Source organism: Pteropus vampyrus, unplaced genomic scaffold, assembly GCF_000151845.1.
Source record: "Pteropus vampyrus isolate Shadow unplaced genomic scaffold, Pvam_2.0 Scaffold98, whole genome shotgun sequence".
In the NCBI taxonomy this organism is placed as follows: Eukaryota; Metazoa; Chordata; class Mammalia; order Chiroptera; family Pteropodidae; genus Pteropus; species Pteropus vampyrus.
The window spans coordinates 2,537,330-2,549,332 of record NW_011888879.1 but is presented as its reverse complement, the minus strand read 5'-3'; the positions used below and the strand labels follow the sequence as shown (position 1 = coordinate 2,549,332).

The 12,003-nt window shown below is 46.2% G+C and overlaps 1 protein-coding gene across 1 annotated transcript in view; it reads right to left on the bottom strand.

The window, feature by feature from the left end:
• SMYD2 (SET and MYND domain containing 2) overlaps window positions 1-11,733 on the bottom strand; it is a 30,547-nt gene extending 18,814 nt beyond the window's left edge. The window contains exons 1-4 of the mRNA XM_023533187.1: window positions 11,715-11,733; window positions 11,588-11,670; window positions 3,078-3,188; window positions 543-661 (exon numbers count right to left, since the gene is read on the bottom strand). Coding sequence (XP_023388955.1) covers window positions 543-661; window positions 3,078-3,188; window positions 11,588-11,670; window positions 11,715-11,733 — 332 coding nt within the window. The remainder of the gene's footprint in view (window positions 1-542; window positions 662-3,077; window positions 3,189-11,587; window positions 11,671-11,714) is intronic.
• Between the last annotated feature and the right edge of the window lie 270 nt (window positions 11,734-12,003).

Sequence of the window (12,003 nt, the reverse complement as noted above, 5' to 3'; positions counted from 1 at the left end):
CCCTCAGAAAATATTCTTCCTCATCACTTGGTCTAACTGAAAAATCCTAGGGGAAGAAAAGCATGCCATTTCATTCTTCTCTTCCTCTGACAACTGGGAGTCACTTAGGACATGAAATTTCGACCGACCATTAGCAATGAGGTCAGGGACAAGTGGCAACAACTGATAACCAGTCTCAGTGTGGTCAAGGTCCCCCCTCCCCCCAGTTGGCCCTGGAATCTGTGTCATGGTCAACAGAATGGACATCCCCTGACTTAATGCCTTTCAGTAAGGGCATCAGCTGTTTACAAGACTGCAATTCAGCAAAGATCTAAAAATATTCAGCATGCCAGGAGAGCCGGCAGGAGAGGGCTTGGGATGCAATAATTCATCCTGCAAGTTCCTGCTTCCCCTTAATTGTTTCCTAGTAATCCTGTTAACTCAGAAAAAAAAAAGTTATAGTCATTTTTCAAAACAGCACGTAGTCAAAATAAAAGCTACAAATTATAAAATCACCACCAGCAGTAACACGACAAACTACTGCCTCCTGTTCTCAGTCCTGCCTCGTCCACATCAACTGCGGCGCTAAATACCTCCTCGGCCGGTCACGGAAAGACTTACGTGATTCAAAATCCTTCACAGCTAACAACGTCTCTGAAGGTGTTGTTTCTGGGTGGTTTTTCTAGTAATTGGGGAAGAAATCACAGAGATACGAATTTTATCAACTAGGGCAAAAAGGAGTGGTTTCACTTTTACATCAACATGACGAAAAGGCAAAAATCCTGAAATAAAGAAAGCTTTCCAAGTTGTCCACCAGGAAGGCTCCGAGAATCTTTGCCCAACACCCAGATCCCAAACTGACTTCTTTAAAACGCTTTCTAAAGTGTGCGTAGCATTTCCTCACGCCCCGATGATGCTCGGCACACAGTAGGCTCAAAAATGCTTGTTGTGGGAAAGAACGCTGGCTAGAAAACAACTTTTTACAGCCCCGACTTAAAAGGACTGAGTCTACAGATGAACCATTCTATTTATTATTTCCCCTTCTAAAAAGGAACAAAATCTTACCCCCCGTCCATTTCACACTTTCTTTAAGCATAGGCTAAAATGATCTCAAATTCAGTGTTTCAAAAAGAACACTTTGGTTGTATCTGTGAGCCTAGATTCACTTTAAACGTGTGGCTGGCTTTGTTCTAGACACCCCAAGAGGCGCTAACAATAGTAAACCCGCTAGGCTTTGAGAACATGAATAAACTTGGTGTTGACAAGAGTTCAAAAGCAGAGCTCAAGAGCCGGCCTGAGGCGCCGTCTTTGTAATCTGGCTATTCAATTTGGGGGTACAGGTGGTCTCGCAGGGTGTTCTCACCTCCCTAGTTAACATGTTAAGCTTCCCCTTGGTAGTTGGGTAGCCTGCTTCCCACCCCCCCAATCCTTTGCCAGCTGCTGGAATACAAAGGGTCTGTTTTTTTAATCATCAAGTCCTATAGAGATGAAAAGGTGGCCAGGTAACTTTTCATTTAATAGACTATTAGTAGTAGTAGTAATTATAATAAAAGTTGAATGAAACTGGTATAAACTCATCATAGCATTCAGACTACCCTCCCGGTGCCAAAACATTTCAATAGTTCTTTTTTTGGAGCAGACGTCTTCCATTCTATAAGATGAACGGTTCATTTTGCCTGCGAAAGCTTTTCATTCAGTGAAGTACACCAGCTTCTTCTGCATTTTTGACCATAACACTATAAATAACATCGATGAGTGGGGGTGGGGTGGGGTGGGGAGAACAAGCAGATCGGTCATCCCACCCAATCCTCCCAGGATGCTTCCAGATCTACTTCGCTAGCTTATTTGCTCTGACACCTCACCCGGCCACACCATTTTCCCCTACCCTTTCCTTCTGACCAAACGCTCTGCATGTGTTTAAAGATAATTGCTAGTAAGGATCGGAAGGTTAACCTCCACCAGGGAACACGACTCTGATTTCTCGGTGTCACTCTGCAGGCACCCCGTGAGTGCCTTCAGTTACTCTGAGCTGGTGCAGTGGCATTTCAGCGAGCATCTGACCCCAAGCTGAACATAACGGAACGGTGAGCTCAGAGTCTGGAAATGTTCTACCTCTGTTTATGCGGCCCAGGGTGCCAACTTAGTCCGGGGGTAGGCATGTGCTAATCACGGCAATCATGTTTGGCTTCGATAAAAAATAGAAAATGTTAAAAGGTGAGGGTGATGTGAAGAGGAGGTGGATGAAATTCCCGCTTTATAAGATTTACAGTACAGAGGCTCTGCCATACATTCATTATTTAGCGAGCCCCTCAGTGGATATGTGCCTCCACGTGGCCTATTTCACGGTATCGCAAGGGTAAGTCCTGTGGCATGTTCCTCCACCCCGTTTAGTTTGGGCCTCTGGTGATCAGGTGTCTCGCGTGCATCGGTAAGGGCTGAGAGACAAGGTGAGGGCAGCCAGGCCTGGCGGCATCGTGGAGGAAACTGCCGCTGGGCTACCCCGTTCCCATCGGGGGCGTTTCTGTTTTTCCTTCTTCTTTCTTTTACCCTCATCCTCTCTCCCCGTGCCTCAGTTTCCACTTTTCCGCCCCCATTTCTCTTCTCCTTTGCATAGGACTTCCTGGCTGTTCCGTCCTATTCCTTGCCTGCCTTGGAGCCAGAAAGAGCGGAACCCTGGACGGGACCAGGGCGTGGGGCGCGGCCTCTCTGTCAGAAAGGAAAGCAGGAACATCTCAAGGCTTGGCAGGCCAGTCTGGTTCCCTACGACGCGCTAGTTACTTTCAGTCAGGTGTTCACGTCTTAAAAAGCCGTATTTTTCTGTGTAATGGCATCTCACACAAGGATCAGAATTTAAAAGCTGGGGCTGTGTTCCTAGTCTGGGGTAAGCGACATCTTCGTTGCACAGGGCAAGTGACAAACCAGCTTACACCTGGGGTGCTGTTCCCATTCCCCTTCCCCCCATCCACAGGGACGGGATGGGAAATAATGGCCAGGGATTATTAACGAGGGACGATCGCCGTAGGTCACTTGTTCATCTTTCTGACCTTTAAGAAAAAAAATAAAATAAAGTGCACTTGAACATTATCCCATTTCCTCACCTGTTTGGCCAGAATCCTTGCAGTGAGCCTTACGGTCTCTGAGGGGTTCCAGTTTTCTCCAAAAACAACCATGGGAGAACATTCCAGCTTGTGCATGGGCCAATCTTCTTTCTGGGAAGGTTAAAAAAAAATTACTAAACACACACATACTGGAATGAAGTTCGAGAAGAGAGGATGCAATAAGTCCTCCTAGTTAAGGTCAAGTGAAATATGTTTCCTTTTGGAAAACACGATGGTGCTCAACAAAAGCTAGAGATGAAAACATCCTTTAAGATAGGCATGATTGTGTAACCTTGACTCGGGCCTGGCCAAGGCCGTCAGGATGAGAAAACGTGCCTCACATTTTTCATCAAGCATCTCGCGTCTTTCTGCAGCCCTACGCCCTCCCCCGCCCCGCCCCCCTCCGCCGCCAGCGCCCTATTATTCTGGACAACACATCTCACTTTCCAGTCTTGGTGGAAGTTGTCCAATCATAGGGGGGAGTGATTTGGGTCTTGCCTACTGGTTCGGCTCTGCCCGCTTACAGTTCTGTTCTGGCTCTGTTCTCACAGGCTGGTGGTTGATGTAAACAGCGACTAATCCCTTTTATAGGTGACAAAAACAAAACACAAATGAAGGCTTTATCAAGGGCACCTAATGGGGACATTTAGGAATACAGGCTTCCTACAGATTCCTCTGATAAAACAGGAAAACTGTATTCCTTTCTACCCCATGTCTTGAAGCCTTTATGCCCCAGGTGGAGGGCGAAGGATGAGTGCTCGCTTCTGGAGGGGTGGAGGTGCCATCGACTGAGACAGGGAAGGCTGAGGGAGGAGAAGGACATGATGATGCTGTGGAGACCATGGGAGAAAGTGGCCTGAGGAGTGTGGAGTAAGTGGCTGAGACAGCGCTGGTGACAGGGTCAGTGTGGGACGACTGAGAACTGATTGGACACCATGGAGGTCACTGCCCTGATAAAAGCCAGGAGTGGCGGTGTGATGGGGATGACAGGCTGTTGGCAGCGGACTCAAGAGAGAAAACAAGGAGCTATGGGGAGCTACAGAAAACTGGGAGAAATGGGGTGAAGGCTTAGAGAGATGAAAGGTTGGGGGGAATCGCTTCTTAGCCGGGAAACAGAGTGCGTTCATGCACCGATGGGAGTCTTGAGACACTCTCTCCCTCCCAAAGGAATTGAGTGCCGTCTTGTTCTTCCCCCAGCCTCTCCCCCTCAGAAAGCGGTAAGTTGATTCTTTCAGACGTTTGGGCCAGAATCTCCGAGTCCTCCTTGCTGCCTCTCTCTCCCTCACACTCCACGGTCACTTCTCTGTGGAATCCATCATCTCTGCCTTCAGAATATAAGTAGAATTTGATTACTTTCTACCACCACCACCCTTCTACCCTGATACAGCCCTGACACCTCTCGCCACGATGACCGCCTTAGACCTGGATGTTTGCTTCTGTTAAAAATACTCAGATCACGCCATTTCTCACCTCAGAACCTTCAAACGCCTTCTCGCCAGAGAGCAAAAGGCGACATCGGAGATGACCTATGAGACCACATGTGACGGGAACCGTTCCCCCGCTCCCCACTGACCTTGACCACGTCAGCCTCACACCGTCCTTGTTACATGCACATGCCAAGCACGCTCCTGCCTCAGGACCGTTTGCACGTGCTGCATTTCCTGGCTAGAACCCTCTTCCCCTCCGTATCCATATCACCCCCTCCCTCACTCCTTCATGCCTCTGCTACAATGTCGCCTTTTCAAGACGCCTGCCAGGAACACCCTCTCTAACAGCACTTTCTCCGTCACCTCCCTTTCTTGGCTTTACGTTCTGTCTCAGTACTTCTCGCCACCGAATATGTTATATATTTATTGTTTTTTTTGTTTGTTTGTTTCAGTATCTGCCTCTCCCTCATTAAAGTAAAGGAATTTAGTCTGTTTTGTTCACACATCTCTAAGCCCAGAACCAAGATCAGTGCCTGACATCTACTAGGCACTCGATGAAGTTGCTTAGTGAATGAAGATGTCTCCCTATCCCCTTCCCACCACCCCCACCCCAAGAAGGAAAGACACAATGTCACTTAATGATTAAATGCGGTATGTGGCACAGACTCTTGGCTCAGGTGTGTGCCAAGATGTTCTGCAGAGTTAAATAATGTCATGCCAAATATAACTAAGAGCAAGTAGAGAAAGAAATGACAAGATATACACAAGGGAGAAGAGGATCTGTTTTTAGCCAAAGCCTAAAATAAGAGTGTAGTGATGAGGCAAAGAGGTAGGAACAGGTAGGGGGCAGGCAAAGTGTCTCCCCTCCCCGGATGCAAAGCAAAAAGGGAAAGGTGAAGAGGGCTTTGGGCCTTGGGGCATCTGAGGGAAATGGGGACCAATGGCTGGGGACAGAGGGATAATTAATAGCTACAAACAAGTGTCCCCTGTGACCCCAGGAACTCTAAAACAAGGCCTTCACAAGGACTTTACAATGTCGGTTTTCTGAATCGTGGGTGGAATGAGCTCCTGGGAGAAAGCAGTTTAATATTTCTTAACATGATCTATTTATTATTTATTAATGGAATTAGGTTATTAATATACTTAATATAAAATATTCATGTTACTATAAGTAATAAAATAGTGGTGACATTTATCGATGTGAACGCCCTCAAAGGACAGCGACGCTAACTCTGGGAGGAGCACCGAGCGCTGACAAGTGGGTCTTGGGCCTGGGGCTCGGGAATCCTGCACACTTGCCCCTGCTCCGCATCCAAGCGGCTCTGTGATGCTAGGCTGACTTCTTAACCTCTTCGCGCTGGCATCCTTAGCCATAAATACCATGATCCCTAAATTACATACAGGTCCAGAATTCTGAGTTTGTGATTTTACACCTTCCAACGGTGATAATCAGATACAAGGCCTGAGGCCTACCAAGAAATATAGGCCCTTCAAAGGATAATCAGGTGTCCATGGAACCACAAAGGGACATTGCAAGGATCCAGTCAGCTCACCCATGAGAAACACTTAGAGCAGTGCCTGGCACAGAGTGCGCTCTCAACAAACAGGTGGTTTTGTTCATTTGTGGGTTCATTCATTTATTTATTCATTAAGCCCTGCAACTTCCCCTAGAGGTAGGGATGGGAGATGAAGTCTTTGACTATAAGTAGTTTATGACTATATCAGAACGCAAGGTAAAAGTAAGGGCATCGATAATGTGATACAGCCCCACACACAGCACTTAAGTCAGATAACTTCAAGGAAGTGTAGAAGCACATGAGTCTCATCAAGGGAAATTTACCAGAATAATAATGTTTTCACTTTCTGCGAGAACCTGACAGGCAATATGCCCTAGTTTTGCACATAAGAAATTATAAACAATCAGATCAGACAAAATTAAAAAAAAATTAGGCAAGCCTTTTTTTATATTAGCAGTTACTCTGTACACAGAGTACTTTTGCAACTCTTTGTGCTTTTTAAAACATATTTGTCAGTTTTTCCAAACCTTTTCCTCCTATTTTTCTTCAAAATTCAGCCTATTACCCCTGCCTTGATTACAATCTTTATAAAATTTTATGTAAACTCAGATCTCATTTTCCAGGAAAAATAATATACAAATAAATGCATAGGAAGGATTTAGAAAGATGTATAACGAAGTGTTACTAGTGATTTTCTCTGGAAAGAGAAGATTATGGATACTCTTTATGTTCTTCTGTCAGTCTGTACTTCTTGAGATTTCCATAATGAGCACAGTTTATTTGTGCAATAAACTTAAATAAGTAAATCTATGTAAAAGGAAGACATGGAATTTTTTTTGTACCCTTTTAAAACTTATCATTCATTTTCAGCCAACTCAGTAACTGCTCTATATGACTTTCCCTTTTCTGCATAGACAAAAATGATTAAAGATGCTTAAAGAGTCGTAAAATTGTCCCCTGGTGCACCAGCATTTCCGACACTGGAAGAAGAGCATCATTGTCACATCATCCAGTTTTCTGCTGAGCAAAGGAGACATTGCCTTCCTGCCTAAGAAGACTGGATTTTTATTGTGAAGTCCCTTTTCCAAGTCTCGGATTCTGTGGGTTTTTTTGTTTGTTTGTTTGTTCTAATGGAGCTTTCAAAACAGACACAACCCACTTGTACACATGCACCTGTGCTTTCCTAGAACAGGGACCAGTAAGAAAACGTCAGAAGATCTCTGCTTTCCACTGTCATTATCTTCAAGAGGAGGAGTGTAAACGGAACCAGGTGCACAATGACCATCTCACACGAAGGTGACCGACAGGGCTCAACTCCCACCTCGAGGACGGGCGCTTCCGTTCATAACCCCGGTAACAGCAGTGGAGCGCGCTCGGTCATTCACATGCATTTTTTTCCTACTGTAAAACATGTTTAATGAACAAACAAACAAACAAAAAGTGGCTCGGTTTAAGATGCTTTCTACGTCTGGGTTAAGAGACCAAACTGGATTTAACCAGGATTGAACCTGTGACTCTGGCCCCATATTCTCTAATAACCCATAACAGCGATGGGGTCATATGAGCATTTCTGAGACGTTGTCCGTCCCTCAGTTATTTTCTGGTTGATAAAAGTCAAGAATTTTCTCACATCTACAGTCACATGCTCCTCACACGCTATTTTTTTTTCCTCCCCACCAGGGTATGCGCCTCCCTACTTTCCAAAGCGCTCATAACCCCGTCACCTCCATTTACAAAACACAAATAGTATTTTTCTCTCTCTTTGTTAATGCTAAGAAACAGCGGTCTAGAAAGTTCAACTCTGCAATGATTCCTCTCCCTAATAACTTTTTAAAACTATTCTCTTAAACATGTCATGATGCGATTTAATGAAGTCTTAACTGAGTGAAAAATATACATAGCTTCCCAGGATATTTATTGAAATAAGTATAGTTCATTAAAACACACAAGATATAAAATAAGCCTAACTAAAAAGGAATTTCTCTTTAGTATTTCCTCCCATCATCCTTTTGTGCATTGTCAATTAAAATCTTTCCTCTGGCAGGACCACACCGAGTCAAGTGAATGAAGAGGAAAGCAAACAGGACAAGATATAGGCGAATTGTATACAATACAGAAAAATCCTAAAGCACTGCAGTTGGAGAGGAGAACTTGGGGAGAATAAACATGGTGACTAGGACCTCTGAAGACGCTGTATTCCCTGGAAAGAGGAAAATCTGGGGGTGTCGGTGGGGGGGGTCTGTGTGCCTAGCAGTCTTGGAGAAGCTTCTGACAAACAGCACACCGGAAGTGGCTCTCCCCTTTTACGTCCATTAAAAGCCCCTTCTCTTTCTCTGACACATCCTCGTGGCCCCTCTTCACCTACACGGCCTTCGAGACTCCCATGCAGAGCGCTGGAAAGTGGTGACAGTCCTCCCCTGTCTAGTCCCAGTTCTGCCACTGTGTGACCTTGGGCAGGTCACCCAACCACTGTGGACGCTGTTTTCTTATCTAGTGGCAGGCTGGACCTGATAACCTTCATTCCAACCCCAGCCTCTGCGGTGTGGAGCTGACCCCCTGAGGACTCCAGGTGGGTGGGGTCTGCTTGTGAAGAAGGCCCAGGCGGAGCCTAGCAGATGCGGGCTATGCTTTCTTAGATGGAGAACCACTCAGTCATCTTCATCTCTGTTCTAGCTTTGTCCTCCCTCTATCCTATAGCAGAGCCTCCACTTTCATCCCACCCGAGTGCTCCCTTAGGTGGAATTGTGAACACATTCTTATCCGGAGCATATGCCTCAAATTCCTCCCTAATGATCTTCCGCAGGAAGCCCTTGCACTGCCATTTATTTCTAGGCTGTTATTAAACCATTTGGACCGTTCTATCTCATTACAATGCACTGCCCTGTGCTTATTTAGTTCTTCAGTGCTGAAGGATGGAAACCCTTAATGGCCATTAGCTTCCTCCTTCAGCAGCAGGAGATGGATGGAACAAAAATGAAACTTAAGGTCAAATCCAGCCTGTTACCTCTAGAAACAAGGGGCTTCAGGAGCTGTGTGATCACTCGGCATCCAGGAGGGTCCCTACAGAAGCGCAGAAAACCTGAGCTGCAGAAGTACTCTCCGGAGTTGAGGGTCCCCTGGCCCAGGAACTGGGCAAGTAGCAGGGAAGACTGCACATCGAGGGGCGGGCACAGCGAGCCGTCTTGGTGCAGGGCCTCTGAACATGACTTAAAACCACCAGACTGCATCCTCCATCCTGGCATTCCCTGCCACCCAAGCAATCTCATTATGATCTGAGCACTCGCAGAGTTTGACTATGGGAGGAGAGTGTACAGGTGGTCAGACCGCTTGCTGTAAAGTAATAAAGGAGCATACAGGTTGGTGCGTTTGATTAATGTGACCCTTCTAAGGGAGGGCACCCCTCACTGTGTGCCTATAAATGAGGTTTCTGAGTCTGTGGGTCTGGGACGTCAGGTCCTAAAGGCAGGGGAACCATATGGTCATCTCAAAAACCCCAACACGGACCATGGTGATGCATTAAAATAATGTCACTTAGGGAGGCCTAACGGAAGACAGCTTGGCAAAACGTTCTGGAGACCCAGAGGTAACTCAGATTCTCTCGCATTCTGATGTTAGACATTGATGCAGCGTTTACAGCTCATCGGACAAGTGAAGACTCATCTGTAATAAGCACTACTCACACAGTGCACACCATTAGTATTCTCAGCTTCTTAGATTCCATCCATTCTCTTAGGTTAAAAAACCAAGCTGCTTGAATCTAAAGTAGGCTGTATGCTTTATTCTTTGCAGTCCAGCCTGTGTTATTGTACTGTGATTTTTCATAAGCCCCCGCACCTGTACACAGTGTCACAGTTCATGCAAGACTTTCATATCTGTCTTATCACTTGGTCCTTACAATCCATCAAGATGGGCTCTACCGTCCTCATTTATATTCGTAGAAACTGAGACTGAGGAATGTCCTTGGAACTGTCAAGCTCACACGTTAGCAAGTTGCAGAGCTGGATCTTGGCCTCCTACTATTCTGTGTCATGTCATCTGAACTGGATGTGGATTTACTATGTTGCTTCTCTAAAGCATCGGGACATAATGAGTTAATTTTTCTGGAAGCGTTTAACTTAAATATAGAAACAGCTAACTTATCAGGCCTGGAATCACATCATGTCATTCCCAGGGCTTGATCTCTCCAACACTGTAGCAATCTAACCACAGAATATTCTACCCACAATTGATAGCAGCAAAGTATGATCTCTCTTCTTCTTCAAAAAAACGCACACTCCTTGGAAACTCAACTACGAGCCCATTTATATTCTGTCGCACAGGCTGACAGCCTCTGGAAGCCTGCCGTGGGAGACACAGGGAAGTGGACTGTGCACACGGCCTTCCGTGCCAAAGGGGACATTCCCTTGCCAATGGCTCAGCCTGTGCTGCATTCTGGCAAGGGGCCACTGTGACTGGAACTCTACGGTCAGATGAGACATCAGGGCTTAGCAACCTTTCCCATTGCTAAATAATGCTCTTTGGGGACTATCAGAGGCCAACTGCACAGGGAGAAGAGAAAGAAACAAAAGAAACAATGGGTAATCAGAAGTAGATGAAGCGGGTGGGATGGGAGGTGAATGACATCAAGTATGGGAGGAACTGTAGTCAAAAAGAGGTGCAGATAAGGAGAAAAATCTTCCCTGTCACTTAAAGCCACTGTTTAATACCATCAGCATTTCCCAAGGTGTATTATTAATAGGTTTCCATTTAAAAAATAGACTGGGGAGAGTATACAGAGGTCAGAGATCATATCCTCCCCAAATGTGTACCGTTAGAACATTTTGTAGAACTAATATCTAGTAGGATAGTTTGGAAAACACCACTCCTAGTCCCTCAGAGAGCCTACAAGAGTTTCTCCAAACTCCTCCTTAAGCTTCCCACCTCCATGTTACAAGATTCCTTTGAGGCTTGTCCATCAAACCAGATGGCCAGTGGTCTACATGCGACCAGCCTGCTGAGCCTACCCAGCCCTGGTTGCTTCCGAGGTACTAGCCCCAAGTACAGGTTCAGCGCAGCCGCCCTCTGGTTGTACATGGGCTGTGCCAATGGCTCGCCTAAGTCTAGCTGGCATCGGGTTGGGTTCAAATAGCCCCAGGGGGAAGTGTGGTCCGCTAGAGGGATTTATAAAAATACAGACCTGTGAGGGTACGCAGGTCATTTTAAAAATTTTCAAGATTGAGTTTTAATGTTTTGCATTCGTCATCTCTGCATGTTCCATCGGTTGCTGGTGGCCTTGGGGTGAACTGTCAAACTTGGTGATACACTTGCCTGTATCCAACATGGCTCTCTTTGTGTCTTTCCCAATTCTCCTCCTACACCTTATTTTTGGTGCTACATGTGGCCCTGAAATGTTACTGCCTATCAGTGATCCTGGGCCAGCACACAGGGGTATCCGGCCACATCCCACGTCACAGGAGGGTGGCTATAGTGGGGTGCCAGGGAAGGCATGCATAAGGAAGAGAAGGATGTTGGGGTCCCAATTTTCACAGGAAACAAGGCCCTCCCTGCCAGTTGGCCCAGCACCTACCTGACACTCCACATTGCAGTAAAATGCCTGCTTGCATCTTCCACATTTGGACAATCCTTCTTTCCTTAAAAACAGAAAGGGCACTGTAGTGGCGAGAGGCACAGAAACGTGAAGCCGCACATTTTACACACAATCATCAGCGCCATCTGGTCGGAAAGCAGAGCCAAGATTCACCTCACCTCACTCTCCCACTGATAAGTGGCTTTTTCCCAAAGGAGATTTTGACCAGATTCAGTCCTTGAGTAGGTGTTAGTCAAACAGTACACACTCCGATATTTACCAACCCTGACAGCATGAGGGGCACTTTCTGGAGATCAGTGACATGCTCTTTGACTCATGAGCCTGGCTTGGGACACTGCAGCTGTTAGCATCCCCCACACCATGACTCAGTGGTCTGGGGCAAGGCAAAGGCCCTT